The 24,821-nt window shown below is 41.6% G+C and overlaps 1 protein-coding gene across 12 annotated transcripts in view; it reads right to left on the bottom strand.

Annotated features, from left to right (window-relative positions):
• The window catches only part of TANC2 (tetratricopeptide repeat, ankyrin repeat and coiled-coil containing 2), a 454,397-nt gene that overhangs the window by 34,914 nt on the left and 394,662 nt on the right, over positions 1 to 24,821 (bottom strand). For all 12 annotated transcript variants that reach the window (XM_083147487.1, XM_083147485.1, XM_083147486.1 and 9 more), the window contains 9 exons: positions 17,635 to 17,889; positions 16,258 to 16,383; positions 14,900 to 15,181; positions 8,945 to 9,072; positions 7,929 to 8,160; positions 7,665 to 7,831; positions 6,876 to 7,483; positions 4,182 to 4,290; positions 1,176 to 1,298 (listed from right to left, as the gene is read on the bottom strand). In XM_083147487.1, coding sequence (XP_083003613.1) covers positions 1,176 to 1,298; positions 4,182 to 4,290; positions 6,876 to 7,483; positions 7,665 to 7,831; positions 7,929 to 8,160; positions 8,945 to 9,072; positions 14,900 to 15,181; positions 16,258 to 16,383; positions 17,635 to 17,889 — 2,030 coding nt within the window. The remainder of the gene's footprint in view (positions 1 to 1,175; positions 1,299 to 4,181; positions 4,291 to 6,875; positions 7,484 to 7,664; positions 7,832 to 7,928; positions 8,161 to 8,944; positions 9,073 to 14,899; positions 15,182 to 16,257; positions 16,384 to 17,634; positions 17,890 to 24,821) is intronic.

Raw genomic sequence — 24,821 nt, forward strand, 5'->3', positions numbered from 1 at the left:
TAGAGGGGGCAAACAGTGAAATGGTCAACTGAACACACATGTAATAAACAGAATCTCAGTCTAGCAAAGGAAAAATATTGAGTGTCAGTGTTACTCCCCAAATCTAATTTAAAGTAAAAATACCAATTTAGTAGAGCTACCAGCTTAGTGCGTTCGTTTTCAGCTATAGGAATTACTAATGTAGAATGTATCATGCTTCTTGGTAAGTGCCATGGACAGAACTGTTGCAACTTCAATGAAAGTAAAACACCAAAAATTATGCTAAGCCTAGTAATAATAGCGTCTAGTCACAGATCCATTATATCTATTCAAAATGTTATGTATACTGGTGGGTTTGAGTCTTTAACAAGTATGTATGTACAACTGCGCAGTGGGTGCTGTGTATAACCTGAACATGCATCGAAAATGTATTTAAATATTATTGTTTAAAGGTCTAAATTGGACCACCATGGAGACTATAGGCCAGATGTACGAAGCTTGAAAAGTGATAAAATGGAGAGTTATAAACAACCAGCAACTAACTGGCATGTCACAGGCTGTGTTTAAAAAAATGATGAGGTAGCTGATTGGTTGGAGGTTTATCACTCTCCAGTCGATCACTTTTCAAGGCTTAGTACATCTTGACCTAGTTCAGCTTCTAGATGGCTTTAGACCCTGGAGAAGGGATCCTGGAAGTTAGTGGAACTTCTTTTTGAGAGATTTTATAAAGCAAAGAGCAGTACATCTACAGGAGAAGAACACCACCATTTAAATTGTGTACCTGTTTATTAATTCAGCCAAGTTAAAACTAATAATTTCTTTGGTGCTTCCAAATATAAATTTGACAGCCTCACATTCTGAATTGTTAGATCCATTAGACTGAAATAACTGCAATTATCAAATTGACAGCTACATTAGCTGCAACAGGAAAGGGTCAGTAAAGTGAGGTACTGCGCTATGGAATAATGCCTGCTAAGTGTTGTTCTAGATTTTATATGTAGCTTTTTCTTTTGCTTTTAGGGCAAACTTTTTTTCTATTTAACCAGGGATTGCAGTAAGTACATAATATATCACCCAAATTGTTGAACCACTAAATAAGAAACTGGACAGGAATATCTGGATTCTGATTGAAATTCTGGCCTGGCTTTTTTGAATAATTAGTGTTCACTTCCATTGTTGGCTGATTGTGGCTTTACCTTTATGTTAGGAGTGTAGAGGTTTCTGAGAGATGCAAGTGCCATGGAGAGCCCATCTGTGCTGTAGGAAATCCACAGGGCTTGCAAGATGGATGAGGAAACGCCAACCTTTTTACTGAGACCCTGCACAATACGCAAACAGATTCAGAGTAGAGCCAGAGAAATGTGATATAGAATATATATAAAATAGAAACACGGTTTTATTATTTTGTTCATAATGCTTTAGAATCAAATAAAACTAAGAAAATATATTTAAAAAAATATTGCCAACTTCAGACATTTTTTTATTTACCTAGAGCTTCTTGCTAATTTTTTTGCATTAATTTTGTTTTTACTTTCTAGGGATGAATTTATATAAAAGGGCAGGTTGATTTTTCTTGCCTATGATGCAATCTTGCTGTTCTCCTAGCATTGGATACAACAGTATACACTAAGGGCCTTTCTTTGGTTCACTCCTTCTGGCAAATTCCTTCTTAGATGGACAAAACCATATGCACTGCAGGTGGGGCAGATGTAAAATGTGCAGAGAGAATTAGATTTGGGTGAGTTATTTTGTTTCTGTGCTGGGAAAATACTGGTTGCTTTATTTTTACACAGCAATATAGATCTCACTTTGAAATAAAACCCTACCCAAATCTAACTCTCTCTGCACAAGTAACATCTACCCCACCTGCAGTGCACATGGTTTTGTCCATCTAAGAAGGAATTTGCCAGAAGGAGTAAACCAGAATAAGGCCCTATGTAATTATGGCAGACGATATGCATGATAACTATATCATTAACGATATTATCCTGCATATCATGCATTGTGTACGATAATGATGCCTGTTCCCGCGGGTCGTTACTGACCCACTTGTCTGTACATGCATTAAATTTCTGCATACTGTATTTAATTTAGGACTAGGTGCATATCGTTATGTGTGTGCAAACGATAAAGATACATTGGTACTTATTTCCTAGCACGGCGCCCATCTCGTTGATTGTATGCCTTAACTTTAAGGCACTTAAGGCATACAATCAACGTGATGGACCCGATTTTATGTCAATCACCAGCTAATTTGCCGGTGAAAGACAAAATTGCGTTGATCGCGTCCATCGCAGCCCCTAATAAGGGGCCGCGATGCGACCGACGCGATCAACGCAATTTTCCCATAGGGAACAATGTAAAATTATTTTTAAAGTGAAAATCAACGCGATCAACCCGATTTCACATAGGTGACAATGTGAAATGGGCCAATATGGCCCATTTCACATTAAATATGGTTAAAAAGTATGTTTAATGCCCCCCCATTGTTAACGCCACCCCACTATTGACGCCAACCCGAATCGCGGCGAGCATCCTCTGACCTTTACATACCCCTACTATCCACGTCGGCGTGGAGTTGAATTTATAAAACCGAGCCTGAAGCGTGGCGAGCCCCGCGAGGGGACGCGGATACCTGTGAAGGTATCCGCGTGCGCTCGCCACGCTTCCGGCTCGGTGGCTCGCCACACTTTATAAAATCAACTCCACGCCGACGTGGATAGTAGGGGTATGAAAAGGTCGGAGGATGCGTACCGCTGCGCTCGCTACGCTTCGGGTTTGCTTCAATAGTGGGGTGGCGTTAACAATGGGGGGGGGGTGGCATTTAAAACATGAGGGGGGGTTGGTATTAAAATGGGGTTTTTTGGGGCTTTTTACATTGAAATCAATGTAAAATTGGGTCTCAGGGACCATTTTACATTGATTCCAATCGCATCGCATGGATACAATCAAAATCGGTGGCGCCGTGCTAGGAAATAAGTACCGATACATTTTTCATAAAACAAGATGATTAGTGGTAAACTATTTATCTTTATCATTTGAAAGCGTTCATTGTGTATGCACTATATCGTTCATTCCATCTTCAAGGGAAATCATTAACTATATCGTTGTCTGTCATTATCACATAGTGTTTATGCAGCTTAAAACTGGATACACACTTTAACTGTGGGCCCTTCAACCAAAGATCAGATTCTGGTAAGCATATACACTTACTGACAGGTCCCATGATATGTCTGGCCAGAGAACAAAACTGCCAACCCAGTTGTAATGTCATTGTTGCCAGCTTTTGTGGCAGGCATATGGGTTGGTTGGACCTACCAGTTGTCTGTACACATTGGCAGATATATCTACAAAATATATATGCATCTTCCATGCTCCAATGCAAAAGGTCTTCCATTAAAAGATATATCGGGTGTTAATACAAAATATCATTCATCAGCTGTACAAATTATATATTGCATAGTGTGTACCCAGCATTATACTAGCCCAAATAAAAATAAACACATTTATTTATTAACAGTTTCTTATATAGCGCACACATATTCCGCAGAGTTTTACAGAGAATAGTTAAACGCCCACATCAGTCCCTGCCCCAGTGGAGCTTACAATCTATATTCCCTACCACATGTACATGCGCACACAGACATTCTAGGGTTCAATTGGGCACCAATTAACCTAGCAGTATATTTTTGGATTGTGGGAGGAAACCAGAGTACCCAGAGGAAACCCACGCAAGCACGGGGAGAATATACAGAGCCATGGTGGGAATCACACTTGTGACCTCAGTGCTGTGAGGCAGTAATGCTAACCATTACACCATCCGTGCAAAAATGAATGAAAGGGGGCATACAAACAGGGCGATTTTAGCCTCTGTCTAGATCGCTTAGAAATTAAGCAGAGATCCCTCCGTGTGTATGCTCCCGAGCGATGGCGATGCGTGGTCAATAAATACAAACACATTGAAGACCCATTTCCCACAGAGATTCCCTTATGGCAGGGGTGGCCAAACCGGTCCTCGAGATCTACCAACGGTCCACGTTTTCCAGGTTACCTATCTGGTGCACAGCTGTAGTCATTACTAACTGTAACATTTTAAAACATGCTGCATTCATTCCTACTATAGATCCACAGGTTGCCTGGAAAACATGCACCGTTGGTAGATCTTGAGGACAGGTTTGGCCACCCCTGCCTTATGGTTTTACCTTGAAGATATGTGCTTTCAGTATGTGGTGTCCAAGCTCTATGGTCTGTTGCCTGTTCAGCTTCCCCTCCTGACGAGAGAACCAAAAAGCCAGCAGGATATGTCCGCTCCTAAGGACAACACACAAGGTTATCACTTACACCCATCAGTCGCTTAGCATGGTGTCTTATGGAGTCAGTCGCAGGTCTGATGTTGCAGCCATTAACACAACAGGGAGAAGGATTTCTCCATTTCTCTAGCTCAAATAGTTAATACTGGATAACCCAAGTACAGTACACACAGAAGAGTCCCCTCTTTCAAATAATGGGGCAGATGTGTTAGCCTTCAAAAGAGATAAAACACGAGGGTGATAAAAAATGTTTAACCCCCAGCCAATCAGCCCCTAACATACATTTTTCAACTACATGATAGTTGGGAGATGATTGGCTGGATGTTTATCACTTTTGATAACCCTTTATCTCTTTTCAAGGCTTAATACATCTGCCCCTATGTGCCCATCTGTTAGTTACTGTGTGGTGATCACCAGATAAAAACATACTACAGAAAGTAGAAGTGAACCTAAAGACAGGAAAGTTTAATGCACATCATCTCTTTTGATGCGGTAGGTGGACTAATACACAAAATATACGCCTTGTATGGTTTTAAAACATTGCTTTTGCCTCACTTTCATGCTATTTCAATAAAAAAAATATTTTTGGCAGATTGTTTTTGCTGTGGGAGGTCAAATAATCAAATTACTACTAAGTAGAAATTCATAGACTTAAAAAAAAAAAAAAAAAAAAGCCTCAAGGTATACTTTAAGTGGGTACTGTAAGATATATATATATATATATATATATATATATATATATATATATATATATATATATATATATATACATACATATACATACATACACTTTGTGTAGACTGTATCAATGCTAAACACCTGACATACAGTAAGTATACCTTGCAGGTCATACCACACCTGTGATAATTTGCACATAGCCCATAAATTAGTACTGATACGGATGTTGAAATGTGACCTTCCCAAAAATTATCAAAATAGGCTGAGGGCAGAACAAATCTGAAAAACTGTTTCACTATATACTGCCCATAAATAGCATTACATGGTCTCTACATACATTCAAGGTCTAGCTTAGTGTATAAACAATGGAATACAACAAAATCCATCAATGTGACATTATGGGGGGTATTCAATGTTTAGGTCACAGCGGTCGAGCTTGCTCGACCGCTGTGACCCTGTCCCGTTCTCGATCAGCTCGACCGAGAACATGCAGGCGGGATTCAATGTCCCGCCTGCCGTGGAGCGAGAAGGGGGCGTGGCCGCGAGTTGCAGCCAGGAAGAGGCGTGCTGCAGCCGGCAGCTCGTCACTTCCCAGCCATTCTCTGCAGAACGAGCCCGGCAGCTTGTGATGTCGGGCTCGTTCTACCGAGATACCCTGCTCAATGCTGTCGGGGAAGACAGTATTGAATAGGGCCTGGCGGCCATCTCCCCGTCGGGAGATGCGCGCCGGTGATTGACTATCTAAGGGATGTTTTAAAACCTTGTTTCATACACAAATGAAATATATTTGTGTGTATTTCATGTGTTTGATGTGCGTATACAACATAAATGTAAGACACCTCAAGATAACTCATTGAAATCAAAAATATTCTAAACTAAGGAATATCCATTATCCAAAATTCTTGGATCCGAGCATTTGGATAAGGGATACTCAACCTGTAGTCATATAACATACAAGGGTAGTCACGAGGCAGGCAGTCCGAACCCTGTGCGAACGATTAATTGTTTACACAGCCAAAGAGCTGTTCGGGGACTTCTAATATCCATATACTACACTGCAAACATGTCATTTTATGCTTCGGTTCAAAGTTAACATAAGCAAAACAACTGTTAAATGTTATTTTTACCAATATAGCATAAGCAGTAAGGAGACACATCGATCAATCTTTGTACATGACCAATAATAATGGGGGGGGGTTTTGTCTGTAACACGCCAATTGCAACCTCCATATAATGAAACAGCTCTTCCCAGGTAGTTCCCAAAGGCCTTGGAGACAGCTTTCCCAGGTGAGGCAATGACAGTCTACACTGTCTGCAGCAGGTTTGTGTCTCACACGTTTCGGGCTGTTTGGGGGGGGGATTGTGCTCTTTAGAATGGATGCTGGCCAGGTTAGCACTCACTGTCTTCCCTACCATGTCGGTCTCTCTCTCTGTATGTTCTACTCTTTCCACATGTCACTCTTCCTTCCCTCGTCTGTCTCTTTCTCCCACACACTCTCCATGACTCTCTCTCCCTCCATAACCATGTCTGCATCTCTCCCAGAGCCATGTGTGTCTGTCACTCCATTCCCATTTCTGTCTGGGTCTCTCTCCATACGTCTGTCTGTCTGTCTTTTCATGTTCTGTGATTACCATCAGTAGAAATGTAGACCGTTGTGTTCATCCTCATGTATAGTAAATCACACAAATGTGGGAAAATCCCCCCCCCCCCCCCCCCCTAAGCAAACAAAAAACAAACATGTAAATTTTCATGTTGACCATTTTCATGTCAACCTTTTGGATTTGTAAACTTTCTAAATAGGCAGTGTAGATGTATCATACAAATACCAGCAAAAATTGCTGGATAAAACAGGATACAGACATGCTACAAGTTAGTTTTATTAAACATAGCACATAGATATTTCTCACCTTGGATCACACAGAAATTTGGTTTTCTCCCCATCCTCTCTCCAAATTAACCACTCTCTAAAGGATGGATGTACGAACATTCGAGTCAGGTCCCTCCTCTTAATCAGGAACATGGAAAGGTTCTCCATACGTTGCTGGAAGTCCTCCCAATCAAGACCTCCATCCACACTGCCCGCGTTGATGGACTGGAAGATGTGCTCATCTGTCAAAGGATGAAGGGAGGCCACAGCAACATTGAGGAGAGGTAGGGCCCTCTCAAAGGAAGATTGGGTAGGGAATCTCATGTTACACTGCAGTAGGTAGACCTCAGACAGAGACACAGGAACCACTTTGTAACTGGAGCTCTTGAGTACCAGGTAGCCCTTCTCTATGAGGTCAAATGTGAGTTTCAGGTACAGATAGGAGCCTTGACTCAATGTCTTTAGGTGGGAACTCAATTTTCCAAATGTGGTGTTGTCCATTTTTCCATTGAGGGAGATATTATTTTGAATTTCTGAGCTGCTGTGGATGCGTTGCAGGATGTAAGCTTGAAGGTCCTGATCTATGGCCTCATTTTCTTCAAGTCGATCCAGAAAAATCCGATGGAATGGAAGAAGCTTGGTTATTTCCTATTAGAATACAGAAAGTGACAACTAAAATAAAGATAAAAAAAAAAAGAATTTGGCATGCAAAGAAAGAAATATAGTTTGACAAAATAAAATAAAAAAGTGGTCACCGAAAGATAAGTAAACATGAGACAAGGAGGATTAGAGGGTATACAGAATAATGAAGAAAAAAAGGACACCTTACCTGTAGGGTGGTCCTCACAGTAACAATAAGTTTCAACCATCGGGGGAGCTTTCCTATCATCTTGCTTAGAAAGGACACTATGGTGTCTCCATAGTCTGGCTTGTGGAACTCTGCCTCATTCAGTCCATCTATCAGAATAATATAATCCTCATCTGGTATCTTTCGTTCTAGATGAGGGAAGGGGTAAAAAGTAATTTTAAAGATGGCTTATTAGTGAAATGTAAATTCAGTAATGTTACAATACAAAACTGTAAATATTCTTACCTTTGTACAAGTTCTCTAGTGGCTCAAGAACCCCCCTACGAAAAGATGCAGCTGGGTCCTGTACACAGGAACGCAAGCTTAGTAGACTCTGTAGGTGTGGTTCACGCAGGAGCTGCTCCCGGTAAGATACAAGCTGAGGAGCACGACACAAAAGGGCTGCCACATTGTGAACAAATTCAGGCACTAGGCATGTGTATGCATTATCAGCCTGACAGTAGTGATATGCCACCACCTAAAGAGACAGACAAAAGTAGAGCGAAACTGTAATTATCAAGCAGTTATGAGAAGCCCAATGTAAGTTAACCACTGATTTACCCATTTCAGCATTGACTGGACAGTCTTCCACCCACTACAACATAATCTGGATAATGTTTACATCCACTTTAACATCATATTCTTTTTACAACACCAAGGGAGGTATTCTATGCCGGTCAAACTTTTCGCCTGCCGAAAAGCCGTAAATTTTTGTCCATATTTAGGGCAAAGTCGACTAACCCTATTCAATCCCCATGAATCTGCGAAAAATCCATTTGGCGAAAACTGCATGGATTGGCAAATATGCCCCTCCAAAAAAATAAGGGAAATGGCATGTGTGAAAATGTACTCAAAAATGGGTGAAAAAACCTGTGATTGAACACTGATCAGAGAATCATTGCCGATTTTTTTCACCTGGCCAGAAAATAGGGCCGGGATTGAACAACCGCCTAAGTATATCAGGTATTGCAGCAGGCACTACATAAATGATAGACACATCTTATTCATACTTGCCTACCTGATCCTCTCCATGCGGGAGAAAATGCTCTGTTCCTGGACTTCCCTGGTAATGTATGATTGCCGTCACCTGTGGGGAACTAGGTAGTTGATAAGGAAGGCATTTCACCACAGGTGATGGCAATCCTACATTAACAGGGAAGTCCAGGAACAGAGCATTTTCTCCGTCATGGAGAGGGTCAGGTAGGCAAGTATGGCCTTATTCCTCTCCCATGTTATGAGCATAATATGTAGAAATCACTGACCTGTGCAGCTATCCTCCTCATAGCTTCTTCTTGCCTTCTACGCATTTCAGGTGTTCCTGGGCAACTCCCGCTAGAGATACCAGAATGAGTCTGTCCTGGCTGTGTAAGTTCACGGTTAGCCTCTGAATCTGTATTTGGAACGATATAGAGTTGATTGAACAGAGAACATCGGATTAAACAAAACATCTTAGCGGATTGTGTCAGCTTTTGTGTTTATTCACATAGGTCTACTTTCGGATCTCTTTAGATACCATTTCTAATTGAATCCTAAACCGATAATTACTCTAAGATCGGAGGCTATTTCGCTCGCACACATTCTGGTCTCATTTGTGTTTGTTTTCTCAGTTATGAGCTAATAATAATGAATGAGTGGGAAAAAAGACCGTCGTTATGCGCTACCTGTAGCAGCTACTCTATAGGACCTCCCTGTTAGTGAAGGTCAAGGGATGGAGATGTGTAGGTGTGTTGGATATAGAGAGCGCTATATAAGAACCTCCACCTTTTTGTGACATTCAATAGTGGATACCAATTTGCGATTTTTAAACAAATTTTATTTAAAAGGTACAATAAAGTCAATATCGGACAGTTTTCACATAAAAATAGTAAAATTATAATTCATATGTTTCCAAATGAGTCGAGACCCAACGCGTTTCGCCGACGAACGGCTTCCTCAGGGGTAGTAGACTCTATGAGAATATAGAAAGCCCTTTAAATATTTTTAATTTTAGGGTACAATATTTAGTGGTATGCTGAGTTTTGTTTACATACCGGGAATCTCAGCTTTATGAAAGATCTCAGGTTGAATTAATTTAAAACTTCTTATGACGCTTGGATGACGTCTAAAAAATTTAAAACATATACAAACATAAAAAGTCTGGTGGAGGGGGGACATGTGTATATAGGATAGGTTACGGTAAGCAGGAGGTACCCTGTTAAACTTCCTGTTGAGTACATACCCTATGGTGTTTAAAGGTCTGTCATACAGAGATCTGTCCAGTATTTATACGTATAGCACTGTTCAAGGGTTTTGAAGAGCACCTGAATGATAAATTTTACATTTTAGATAAACACATATTCTAGGTGTTTATTTACAGTTTCTAAACGGTTATCCACCGGACAAGGATAGGATACACCGTATTGAATTTGCTGAAGAGTACATACCCTTTAATGCTGATAAACCTGTCCAACAATTTTCTGTCGGATCCTTTATATGAGTTGCACTGTCCAAATTTTTTCGGCGGACACCTAAATAATAAATTTTTATTTTTAATTTTTTTAAAAAATTGTGTGTTTTGTCCTATTGTTTTTATAATTATAAATCAGGACACTGTTAGAAGTATTTAGAGGGTTTCTCTAATTTTATCTGTCCTGGGGATTGTTTGAATTATGTGCAAAGGATTGTTTCCATTCCCCTAGTGGTGGGGCAGTCATATGGCACCTATATCAAAGGGCTAAATACATACATTCTGTAGCATGACATATTTACTGATTTTGCATTATGTTCATTTGTTCTTGCTATAACACTATCATAATGATACATTTAAATGAGTTATACTTTGACATAAGTTATGCTCTAATACAGAACTTTCATCTGCTGTAATTACAGTGATACAATCCAAACTAGTTACAGTTAGACAAGGGTTATACTTTGACATTTTACAGTTGTCTAAGGGTATGGAAAACTATTCAGATGGAGCTTACAGTGATCCTCTATCATTTCAAAAAGTGCCAAATATATGCAAGGACTTACCAGTGGTGTGTGAATCGCTACCTCCTAGTGTCTGCTTTCAGACTTCTGTTGGTCTGAGCACCATATAAAGCTAGAGGTGCCTGACATCACTTCCGGTTTTAATTTCGGGTGTTTCCCTCGGTTTAACCCCTTTGTGGTGATGACTACTAGTTTTGGGAGGGATCTCTATCCGTATGGGGCTTTGCTAAACTGAGGATTGGGTGTCCCCTGTGGAAAAATTCATTTTTAGGGAAGCGGTGCCGTCTGAACGCCGTTTGCGTTCCACGTGCGTTCCACTTCGTCTTTAGCCTGTCGGGGTTTCCTTCCTGTTAGCGGTGACGTGATGTCTAACAGGTGTGTGCTGTATTGGACGCCTGTTTGCGTTCCAAGTGCGTTTCATTTATTGGTGACGTTTACTTCCTGATTCAGCTGACTTCCCTTAGTGAATGTTTGCGTTCCAAATGCGCTCCATTATTAATACTATGAGGTTACTTATTCTTGCGGGGCTGTTCTTTTTACTTGATTTATATATGCCTCCTCAGGACTGACAGTATCTTTTACACTGGAAGTTTGTGTTTGGCGTGGAATATTTTACACTAAAAACGGTGAGTGATAGATATATGTTTACAGTGTTTTGTGTTCTTTATTACTCCTCTGAATAGTTTAATAGGTAAATGGCAAACTGAAACTATTCAGAGGAGTAATAAAGAACACAAAACACTGTAAACATATATCTATCACTCACCGTTTTTAGTGTAAAATATTCCACGCCAAACACAAACTTCCAGTGTAAAAGATACTGTCAGTCCTGAGGAGGCATATATAAATCAAGTAAAAAGAACAGCCCCGCAAGAATAAGTAACCTCATAGTATTAATAATGGAGCGCATTTGGAACGCAAACATTCACTAAGGGAAGTCAGCTGAATCAGGAAGTAAACGTCACCAATAAATGAAACGCACTTGGAACGCAAACAGGCGTCCAATACAGCACACACCTGTTAGAAATCACGTCACCGCTAACAGGAAGGAAACCCCGACAGGCTAAAGACGAAGTGGAACGCACGTGGAACGCAAACGGCGTTCAGACGGCACCGCTTCCCTAAAAATGAATTTTTCCACAGGGGACACCCAATCCTCAGTTTAGCAAAGCCCCATACGGATAGAGATCCCTCCCAAAACTAGTAGTCATCACCACAAAGGGGTTAAACCGAGGGAAACACCCGAAATTAAAACCGGAAGTGATGTCAGGCACCTCTAGCTTTATATGGTGCTCAGACCAACAGAAGTCTGAAAGCAGACACTGGGAGGTAGCGATTCACACACCACTGGTAAGTCCTTGCATATATTTGGCACTTTTTGAAATGATAGAGGATCACTGTAAGCTCCATCTGAATAGTTTTCCATACCCTTAGACAACTGTAAAATGTCAAAGTATAACCCTTGTCTAACTGTAACTAGTTTGGATTGTATCACTGTAATTACAGCAGATGAAAGTTCTGTATTAGAGCATAACTTATGTCAAAGTATAACTCATTTAAATGTATCATTATGATAGTGTTATAGCAAGAACAAATGAACATAATGCAAAATCAGTAAATATGTCATGCTACAGAATGTATGTATTTAGCCCTTTGATATAGGTGCCATATGACTGCCCCACCACTAGGGGAATGGAAACAATCCTTTGCACATAATTCAAACAATCCCCAGGACAGATAAAATTAGAGAAACCCTCTAAATACTTCTAACAGTGTCCTGATTTATAATTATAAAAACAATAGGACAAAACACACAATTTTTTAAAAAAATTAAAAATAAAAATTTATTATTTAGGTGTCCGCCGAAAAAATTTGGACAGTGCAACTCATATAAAGGATCCGACAGAAAATTGTTGGACAGGTTTATCAGCATTAAAAGGTATGTACTCTTCAGCAAATTCAATACGGTGTATCCTATCCTTGTCCGGTGGATAACCGTTTAGAAACTGTAAATAAACACCTAGAATATGTGTTTATCTAAAATGTAAAATTTATCATTCAGGTGCTCTTCAAAACCCTTGAACAGTGCTATACGTATAAATACTGGACAGATCTCTGTATGACAGACCTTTAAACACCATAGGGTATGTACTCAACAGGAAGTTTAACAGGGTACCTCCTGCTTACCGTAACCTATCCTATATACACATGTCCCCCCTCCACCAGACTTTTTATGTTTGTATATGTTTTAAATTTTTTAGACGTCATCCAAGCGTCATAAGAAGTTTTAAATTAATTCAACCTGAGATCTTTCATAAAGCTGAGATTCCCGGTATGTAAACAAAACTCAGCATACCACTAAATATTGTACCCTAAAATTAAAAATATTTAAAGGGCTTTCTATATTCTCATAGAGTCTACTACCCCTGAGGAAGCCGTTCGTCGGCGAAACGCGTTGGGTCTCGACTCATTTGGAAACATATGAATTATAATTTTACTATTTTTATGTGAAAACTGTCCGATATTGACTTTATTGTACCTTTTAAATAAAATTTGTTTAAAAATCGCAAATTGGTATCCACTATTGAATGTCACAAAAAGGTGGAGGTTCTTATATAGCGCTCTCTATATCCAACACACCTAATAATAATGAATATATAACTAGTGCACTCAGTCACAGGGCAACAAAGCTGAACCACTAAACTTGCTGTTAAAAGTTTTAGAATGGGATTATTATGAAAAGATAAATGTACAACTATATTTTCAGCTTTTATACAGGTATTACTAAACCAATTTACAGCCTTTTGTTTCCCTGTAGAACCATTGCTTTTCAGTGTACCTTAATCCCCTTATCTCGTACCAAACCCCCTTTCCCAACCTTATTAATGCTAATCCTTCTATAGTACACTGTTCTGGGCTCGTCGGAGAGCTACAAGGAACAATCAAGTAAAGAGGATTCTTGAAGCAATGCCTGAAAGGGATGCTAGTATGTACACAAACAGTATACAGGAATATGAAAGGTGTGCAATAAGATTCCGGTTCACAAAAAGTGTTATATTTACAAATAAAGTCAACATTACTTTTTTTTCTCAAAGCATTTGCCAGATGAGTCTATACAAAGTTGCATGTGGTCAAACCTCCTAGTAAAGCAGTTAGACCAGTCCGAAGCAGGTACAGTATGTATATGCTTGATACTGGTCTCCATTGCTTCTTCCAGTGACTCAGAAAGAATCCCACACATCTTGCGCTTTGTTTGTGTGAACACAAAAAGTCCCGGGCTACCAGATTAGGACTGTATGGTGGATGGCGAAGCTCATAGATACAATAATGGGCCAGAAATGTCTTCCAGCACTTGTGGCAGGCAATGGTTGGTGTACTGTGCTCTGCTACACTAGTGGTACAGTAGCTACATGACTGGTCTTGGCCAGAAAAATGGTCTCCATCTGCTTGGCCAGGCAGCATTTGGATTGTGGCAGAGAACCTCCAACTGGATCCACTGAGATGACTACTGGTTGGAGTTAAAACTGTAGAGCCAGGATTCATCATCACTGATGATCCCAGGCAGCGTCTGAGTATAAATAAAACCTGGCAGCATGCTGAGGCAAGTATGTGAAGGGAATGAACAGTGTGCACTGCTGCATAAATATGGTTCTTAACATTTCTCAAAAACTTCATTCAGAGATTACAGTTCATAACACACTACACATCCGGAAACTTACTGCACAGCCCTTCCAATTACTGTATATATATGCGTGAATCCCCATCGTCGAGGATCGCTGAAAACAAGTCATCCTCGCCATTTAATCCCTGCACAGGCCGCTCGCCCTATTCAATTTTCCAGGGGACTGCTACCCATCCGAACGGGGAGGTTCACCACTAATGCAGCGAGCCTTGCTGTTTGGCAGCCGCACTCGCCGTTTCCACCTCACTGAAAAAAAAACAGCGAGGAGAAAACGGCGAGTGCAGGGGGGTCAGTTGAATGCTGTGACGGCGAGTTATCAGTACTGCTTGCCATCACAGCTCGCCAAAGACCATTGAGTATACCCCTGTGTAACATGTTCGCTATAAAAATAACTTAACCACATAATTATAAATAAAACATTATAGCTGATCAATCAGCAAAGCCATTCAGATCAGGTTATCTTTCTTATTTACCCACTTTTAAAAAAAATGGGTGTAACATTTGTTATGTGGGAAAAATAAAAAATGTGCATTTAGGAAATCCCTGTATAGTAATAGTCACTCACGCTTTGGAGAGGCATGAGGGCTGTCAGATGTAATCTGTCTCAAACGAGTCCCATGACAACTAAGGGATACAAGCCGAGAGATGATGGCGGTTTTCCCAAAGCCAATGTTGCCACAGATCACCACTCCCCGATTCACAGTCTCATCATCACTCTGCAGCTGTGCATCTATCTCATGGAAAAGCCAGTCACGGCCAACAAAGCTGGTGTCTGTGGTGATGCTTGGCACCTCAAACAGAAGGGGCTTTAGGGAGATGTCTGGGGGCCTGTAAGGAGCAAAGCGAACTGTAGGGAGAAAAAAGTAGAGTTGGAATAGATTGAAAGCCAGCATTATCATCATTGAGAACATTTACAGAGCCACAAAGGGTCTGCAGCACAAACAGCAACAAGAAATGCTACTGCAGGTACATGCTGTCCAATTTATTTTGTTGTGTTGACAATAGATTTGTTGGGAGTCCCCCCTGTCATCCATAAATAAAGGCTGTACGCATGCGTAGAGCATCTATTCCTGCAGCCAGAGGGGCTGGGGGCATAGCCACACACACACACACATATATATATATATATACACCTCAAGGTAAGTACCTTTTATCTTACCAGACCTAGTTGTGTTATAGTTATATTGTCTGACTTCTCCGCTTTACCACTGACCGCTCATACACACTATACAACAAAAAAGTGTCAGAGCAACCGATTATTGCCAAATTGGTATAAATTGTTGTATAGTGTGTACCTAGCTTTACACAGGGGACAGAACTTTAAAAAAGTAAATAAAAGCGACAGTGTATAGCGTTGAGGTAGTAATATAGCATAAGGCATACCAACATGTAGTAAGGGCGTGCCCAGGTTTATAAACAGGGGGGGGGGGGGGGGGCACAGGTTGATGTACACAAGACTATATACCATGCTTGTCATTGGTATGGAGAGTTTGTAAGAAAGTGAGGGCTGCTCATAATGGCTTACAAACTAGGGGGAAAGGGCAGTCAAAGAGGGCGATTGAACCCTTTGAGTGCCAAACATTTTTATTCATCATAATGACCTTTAATGTTTCTGTTATATAGGAAATATAAGCTATTTTTTACATAACATTTTATTTGAATGTATATAACATCTCACAAAGAGAGGTTGGCACTCAAAGGGTTAAATATTTCCAGAACCCATATAGGGCAAAACAGTTATTAATACATCACTGATTAATGTGTTATATGACAAGGAAGATACATTATTGTAATATGTGCCCAGTGCAATCCTTCTTTACATTTTACATATAGCGTTGGCATTCTTGTCTAATGAGGCAAGTCCCATTTTCTATACTGTAAATGATACATAGCATCTGTTTTCTACATTAATGCGGCACTCACCTCGTAGATCCTGTGGTGTCCGTGGTCCAGCCAGAGTCTGTCGTGGCATGCGTAAGGAGGTACGCAGGGGTGTGTGTCTCTGTTCATCCAAATATGCAAGGTCTTCCAAGTGTGCAGAGCTGGTGGCTAAGCGAAGTGAATGGAGGAAGTTGAAGCATTAGGTGTTGAAGGAGAAAGAGAACAAGGAGAAGAAAAAAAGGAGTCATGGGGGGTGGTGGGGGGGGGAGAACATTGATGGTAGAAGAAGAAAAAAAAAAGGAAAGATTAAAGCTCAGCCAGGAATGGTTAGAATTGTAAAGGTAGAAGGAACACAAATATTTCAGGGAGAGGCAGGATGAGATGAAGATATATATACATATGAATTACAGTAGTTACGGGCCTAATACAGTGATGGCTAACCTTGACATTCCAGTTGTTGTTGAACTACACATCCCACAGCATGCCCTGCTACAGTTTTACTTTTTGGCCATGCTAAAACTGATGCAGGGCATGCTGGGATGTGTAGTTCAAACTAAAAATAACAAAACATCAGTAGATTCAGCAGCATCTATATGGTTATCCAGTGTCTACATTCACCTATATATAAAGTTCACCCATAGTTTATGGTATTCATTCATAAACCCTAAGCCTCGCTTTATCCCCTGATGATCACTGGACCATCCCCTGTGAGAGACAGGATAGCAGTGCAGCGATCACGTGCACGTTGCTATTCCTCAGTGGAATTTCTGTGCACCTGTTCCGAATTGCCCCAAACCAGTTATGTTTTGAGGTTTTCCTCAGTAAGAACAAGTGTGATGCTTGCAACAACTTTCAAATATATTTTTACACCAGTGTGAAATTATTTAGCTCCCATAGGACTGATGTTTTAAAAACCCCTGTTCTGGAGCTTATCTGCAGAAGATCTATCATGTGCTGTAAAAAACGAGTACAGAAGTAACCAGTTTTTATAATCGGAAGCTATCTGATCAAGTCTGCTCACTGTACGGCAAAACAAGGTAATAAAGAATAAATGTGCCCCTGTCTAGCCATCCCCACAAGCCCTCCCACTTGCTCAGCTACAGACTATGTTATTAGATATAAAGAATACTGGTGAACTAGCAAACAAACCACGAGGTTGTGTGCCTAGTTAACCTTTTCTGTGCCAAGGGGAAAGCAGATTAAAAGTAATGGAACATTTAAGGCTTGCTTCACTTCCCTCCCACCATCTGCAGTCCTGTATTCTCTTACTCCCCCTCACACCCACGGAAAGAAAGTGGCATTAGCATTCTAGACACATCCACAGACACTTGCAGGAACACTGTTATCCCGTTGAACATATAACTTGGTATCTTACAACATCATCCCTAGCTGGTGTGACATGGAAACACATCTCCTCACCTGCAACAGAGTTGGGGCGGGGCATGAGGTAGAGTGGGATGGACTGCACAGATTGGGAGAGTCCTGAGTCCAGTCCCCTCTCGGGGATCTTGTTTAAGCTGAAAGTAGAGGCCATTAAATTCTCATCCACCCGGTACAGACTGGAATCCATGGACTTCTGGGCCTGTTTAACAGACCCACGAGAGCCAAGCTCCTTGCTGCTATCTGCACCATACTTAGAACGGTCCATATTCTCCGAGTAGCTGGTCAGTGTGGCTGCAGGGAAGAGAAGCAAGTCAGCATCATGACTAAGTTACCCTATGCACATTTTAGTAGCCTCAGCAAAAGTTCCTGTTCCTCAAAAGGGTGTTATAGAGAAATGAAGCAGCTTCTTTTCCAATAGAATAGTGTAATAACTGCAATGCAGGTTGCTAGTAAACCCCAATCCATTGTGGGAACACAGCCACATGCCTACATTTCATGCCAGAATTCTCAACGTTGACAAATTTACGAAGTACAATAATGGGCTATGTTGGTATCTGACATATTGATCCATAATCTTCGATCTTCCCCTTCAACATGATGCAGGGAAGGAGACATTGTCATTCCTCTTCCCTCCACTGAAGCAGCTGGAGGTGGAGAGACAGATCGATGGGATCCGAAGGCAGGTTCCTTGCTGAAATAACAGAGTGCGCAGAAAAGAGGAGCAAACACAGAGACACAGGCATTATACATCCAAACCACGGACTCACTGCGTACGTCAGTGTAGAGAGTGAGCACATCTAATACAGCTAATATAGACATCATGGACATGTTCCCCTCGACAGAAGACAGACGCACAGAAAAGTACACATTCTGACATCTTACTATTACACAGGTTTTTTATGACATCTTAATATACAGCACCTTTAAATTAGCTATACACCACATCACTGACATTGTCCTAACACATTTTACTCATACACAGTAAGCGCCGTACTGCATGTGTCCCAATGGATATGCTTTGAGAAGCAGATTGAGGGCCAGATTCTCTAAGCCAGTGGTAGCCAAACCTAGCCCCCGAGAGCTACCAACAGTGCACATTTTCCAGACAACCTAGCTGCTGCACAGCTGCAATCATTAATCACTGACACATTTTAAAAGATACACAGATGGAGCTAATTAGCTCACTTGTGATTCTGTGAGGAGACCTGCAAAACATGCACTGTTGGTAGCTCTCGAGGACTAGGGTTGGCTACCCCAGCTCTAAGCTTTAAAAGTGATAAAATGGAGAGTGATAAACAGCCAGCCAATCAGCTCCTACCTACCATGTTAAAGGCTGTGTTTGAAAAATGTCAGACAGGAGCTGATTGGCTGGCTGTTTATCACTCTCTATTTTATCACTTTTGAAGCTTAGAGAATCTGGCCCTAAAACTGCAACTGGGAGTATTAGCATAAAAGACATGTACATCTCCCCCTCCGAACACAATGACCAGGACATTCACCTCTCCCCTCCCAACACAATGACCAGGACATATACATCTCCCTCCCAACACCATGACCAGGACATATACCTCTCCCTCCCAACACAATGACCAGGACATATACCTCTCCCTCCCAACACAATGACCAGGACATTCACCTCTCCCCTCCCAACACAATGACCAGGACATGCACCTCTCGCCTCCCAACACAATGACCAGGACATGCACCTCTCCCCTCCCAACACAATGACCAGGACATGCAACTCTCCCCTCCCTACACAGAAACCAGGACATGTATCTTTCCCCTCCCAACACAGATACAAGGACATGTACCTCTCCCCTGCCAACAGATACCAGGACATGTACCTCTTCCCTCCCAACACAATGATCAGGACATGCACCTCTCCCCTCCCTACACAGAAACCAGGACATGTATCTTTCCCCTCCCAACACAGATACAAGGACATGTATCTTTCCCCTCCCAAAACAGATACCAGGGCATGTACCTCTCCCCTGCCAACAGATACCAGGACATGTACCTCTACTCTCCCAGCACAGGAGGTCTACTTCTCCCTTTCTTAGACACAAATACTGCACGTATTTCTTACTATCTCCTAATACATAGATACATGGACACACATAGACCTCTCCACCTTCCTCTACAAAGACATCAGGACATGAATTTTAGTCATTAGGAAACTGACCTAGCAACTTGTATAAGCAAATGCAATTCTCACCTATTCCTAATATAAATGGTGGTGGTACATGTACTTATATACACATGGAGTAGGGAACAGCCAGTGTGGAGTATGGCAGCGCAGGAGCGGCAACTACAGCAGTATTATGCTGCCTTATTACAGCTACATCTTACAAAGCCTATTCGCTGATTCTGTGAGCTGCATGCATTGAATGCATACTGTATGCATTCAATACATGCAGCTCATAGAATATACTGTAGCTGCCACTCCCGTGTGGCGGTGCTTCCTGTACTGTATATGTCCATTTGTGTTCTGTCCTTATACAGCCTGTGCACACTCTGTGCCTGTATATAGCCTGTGAATATACCCGCAGTACTGTACCACCATACTCTATTTGCCTGACCCCAAAATACTGTGTGTCACCATGCCATGTATGGGGTACGCTCATTAGGTTGACAAGCAATGGGTTGACAAGTATTGGGTCGACAAGCATTGGTTTGACACACTGAAAGGTCGACATGGGTCTAGGTCAACATGGCATTATGTCGACATGGTCAAGGTCAACAGTCAAAAGGTCGACATGAGATTTTTCACTGTTTTTTGAGCTGACAGGCGGTATTTCATGCCCTACCATCCCGCTAGGGCGTGGTGGTGGTAGAAAATAGTGTGCTGAGCATAGCGGTGCTATGTTTCAGTGTCCAGGTCGACTGTGTTGACATTCTGATTAAAAAACAGTGAAAAACCCCATGTCGAACTTTTGACTGTCAACCTTGCCCATGTCGACGTAGACCCATGTCAACCTTTCAGCATGTCAACCTTATGGTGTCAACCCAATGCTTTTTGACCTTATTGTTGTAGACCTAATGATCCATACCCCATGTATATCTGCATACAGTGACACTGCAGATGGTCAGGGCAGATAGTGTCATTTAAAGTGTCATTTACAGTGTTATTCAATAATCAGCACTCCCAACCCAAAGCACTGCCCTCCTTTAATCCCCTCCTTGCCCACCCAGCACTGCCCCGTCTCTCTTTTCTTATTCCCTCCCTACATACGCAACTGCCTGCCACTAACCCCAACCTTGACCACCCAGAACTGTCCCAGCTGCTATCTACACTCTTCCCCTCCCTAACACTAGCACTGCCTACACCTAACCCCTCCTTCACCCCCCAGTACTGCCCCAGCTGCTATCTACTGTCATCCCCTACTTTCCCCTGCACTGCCTGCACCTACCCTCCTTGCTCACCCAATACTGCCCCAGCTATCTTCTCTTATACCCTCCCTACACCCAGAACTACCAGTCACTAACCCCTCCTTGACCACTCAGTACTGTCCCAGCTGCTCCATACCCTTATTACCCCATCTATTGTGCATGTATAGGTGGTCTGATGCTGTGTAGGGAGCTAAAAAGCATAATATGTGATGGGACCCAGAAACAGTGGAGTAGGACCCCAACTTTATAAAGTGAGAAGTCCCTGGGACCCAAACCTTCTTTCACTGAGCGGGATAACTGAATTTAGGGGAAATTATTAGTGTGACAATTCATGCTAATAAGTCTCACAAAAACACAAATAATTGTTATGAATTATCCATGAGCGGCATATGCCCCAACTGGAAAATGGTAGTGTGGCCGGGTTACAGTATGTCTTTCTTTTGAACAACACTAACACAGCATTTCATACAGTATGCATATACAGTCACTGTCCCACACAGAATATAGGCATGCCATATATAGTTGTAATCAGAGTGAGCAGCTTGTGTGCATAATTTTGCATAAAATATGCATTATAATGGGAAACAAAGCACAGAAATATGGTTGGCACTACCAAGTCCTGCAACAGCATGGTGCATTTAAAATAATTGTTTAATGCACAAGGAGGCTAGGTTTAGGTGGACACATCTGTACATAATGTCAGCTGCTGGAGTGCCTTAAAAGTTAATTGCGGAAAATGAAATGTCCAAACAATGCACATTTATGTATAAATGTAACAAACTATTATAAAATACTAAAATATTTGCCCAGTTTCAACTTAAAATTTATCCCTATAAATGGTGGTAGATGGCATGATGGCACCTCCTGAATAACTGTAAGAGAAGTAGAAGCACAGAGCCCCTCCCCAGTGAGCCATTACCAGGAGTCCTCCCAGGGAAGACAAGACCACAGGCCCTTCTGGGGCATGACGACCTCCACAGATGATTTAAATGCTTGGATGAAGTCTTTACAAAAATTATGTATTTTGAAAATGGTATTTGCATTCATTGCACAAAATTGATCAACTGTTGCAGTTGTACATGAAGCACCCGGCAATAGGGTTGGAAAAAAAAATTGCAACGACCTTATACACTATGATCAGTTAGGATTAATTCCTGGCCGAAAGGCTAAGGACAACATCAGAAGAGTGTTTGAGCTTATCAAGATTCTTAATTGCATGCAGTCTTCCTTTCGATTCTGCTATCTCTGGATACCGAAATGGAGTTCGACCACTAGAATGACTTGAAAGGCATATGGACTTTCAGCAGCATTCCTTACAGGGATTTCTGCTTTATATTCTTCTACTATAGCTAGGGTTCTTAATAGATGGATTCCACTCAGCTCCCATTCCTTTACCAAATAGGAGTAGACAGGGGTGCCCATTGTCTCCTCTGGTTTTGTACTAGTAATCGAATCTTTGGCAGCTATGCTCCATCATTCTGACTCTGTACGAGAAGATAAGGTGGGATCTCAGAAATCAAAGGTTCCACGATTCCCTGATTATATCCTATTATTCCTTAATCACCTTCAAACTTCTTGTCTGCCCCTTTTCCACATCATGGTAGATCACATGGTACTTTCAGGCTACAAAAACTTCCTCAGGGCCACCTTGAACAGGAAAGAGTCTTGGGTCTACCTCTGGATGACTCCTTCTTGGAGAAGGTGAGAGGAGGGATTGCTAGGAGTTCCACCTCTACTCAAATTAAGCAAACTTCCTACAAAGTTTACTCTACATGGAACTACCCCAGATAAATTATCTAAAATTTTCCTCTCCTCTGGCCTAACTGTGGACACAGGGAAATGTTCATCCACATTTGGTGGACTTGCCCGCACACTTGGCCCTCATTCTAATTAACACGCAGAACTGCAAAATTTGCAGCTTTGCGGGTCATCTGAACGCCGCCCACATGAGGGTCCGCCCGCTGCACGCACCGTGGATCTCCCCGCAGGCATGCAAATGGATGTGATGCATAAATATCCATTTGCAGATTGTGTGCAGGGCAGAAATCATTCGATGGTCGCCAACCATCAAATGATTTCTCTAGCGCTCGCAGATCTAAGACACTCTCTGGTGAGGGTGGGCAGCTGACATCCGGTGAAGTCACCTGCCTGCCCCCAGCACCCGCGTCACTGCTCCATTTACATGGAAATGCCCAGCTAGGCGTTGCCATGGGCGCTACCTGTGGCCGTGGCCCCTGCCCACACTGCTACATGCGAATGAGCACAAAGCAGCTGCGCAGTAGCTGAACATGAAACCATGTCCCTGATTCTGGTTTGATCGCTCCCCTCCAGAAACACAGCCATTGTCCATTTTGGACGGAGGTCCACTGCCTTCTTAACTACCTTTTTGGACTCTCGCTCTCCTTGGACCCATGGGTATTCCTGCACTGTAAACCATTTCCAGACATAGATCCCCCACTGTCCATATTGTTCTCTCATATCACTGTCACGGCTGAATTCCTGATAGTAAAAATGGAAGTCTATTACCCCCCTGTGACTTTTGCTCTTAATAACTATGTCTGGTTTATTGCTAGCATAGAATCGATTACCTTCTACCTACAGGTACTTGATTGCCCTCACAAATTTGATCTGGTGCCCCTGGCTCCTTAAAGAGGGCCATCAGCCATTCCTAACTAACTTGTAGTTGACTTTAATTTTCCAGAGTACCTACACTGGATATTTGCCTTACTCATTGAATCTAGTTTATTTGCTATGGTAAAATTTGTTTCTTTAATTATTTTCACCATTTATAAACGGTGCACTGTTAAGAAAACATTTTTGACAATTGCCTAGTATATTTAATGTGGATTTATTTTGATTAAAGTGTTTATTTTTTTTATTTTTTTTACTGGAATGGTTGCACACGTTGGGTAAAATTTGGTGAACACCAGTCAATTGTTTTGGCGGGTTAGTACTTTACTAACCCGTTGGGTTAGGAATGGGTTAGTATCTGCAGTATGTGACCACAGTTAGGAAAAGTTATTACTTGCAAAGTGTGTCTGGGGTTGCAATGGATTAGAACCTGCAGAGTGCGACTCTGTGAAAGGATTAGTATCCACAGAGGATATTGGGGGGTAGAAAAGGTTTCTGCATCCACAGTGTGAAATAGGATGGCAGAGGATTACAAACCAGAAAATATGCCACAGTTAGGAAAGAGTTATTATACTGTATGCACATTGAAAGTGGGGAAGTAAAGGGTCAATAAATAAATGTGTCTAGGTAAGGGAAAGGTTAGTAAATCCTTAATACTGTATATGCCTGTATAAGAAAGGGTTAAGATGGCCATATATTTACAGATTTTGTCTAATTTGGCTGCTTGGAACAAATACCTGGTAGCGGATGAGAGCAAATGACAGTTGATCATTTGCTTTGAAATGCTGGAAAACTGGCAAACTGTCATTATGGGGGTTATTCTAGTTCACTCTTTCTGACAAAACCCTTCTTAGATGGACAAAACCATGTGCACTGCAGGGGGGCAGATGTAACATGTGCAGAGAGAATTAGATTTGGGTGAGTAATTTTGTTTCTGTGCAGGGAAAATACTGGCTGCTTTATTTTTACACTTCAATATAGATCTCACTTTGAAGTAAAACCCCCACCCAAATCTAACTCTCTCTGCACATTTTGCATATGCTCCCCTGCAGTGCACATGGTTTTGTCCATCTAAGAAGGATTTTGTCAGAAAGAGTAAACCAAAATAAGGCCCTAAGTTATTACCAGCTATTTGTTCCAACCAGCCAGATCTGACAATAAATCTGTAGATGTATGGCCATCTTTAGTATCTGAGATTCTGA

The sequence above is a fragment of the Crinia signifera genome, chromosome 6 (genome assembly GCF_055691185.1).
Source record: "Crinia signifera chromosome 6, ASM5569118v1, whole genome shotgun sequence".
Lineage (NCBI taxonomy): Eukaryota > Metazoa > Chordata > Amphibia > Anura > Myobatrachidae > Crinia > Crinia signifera.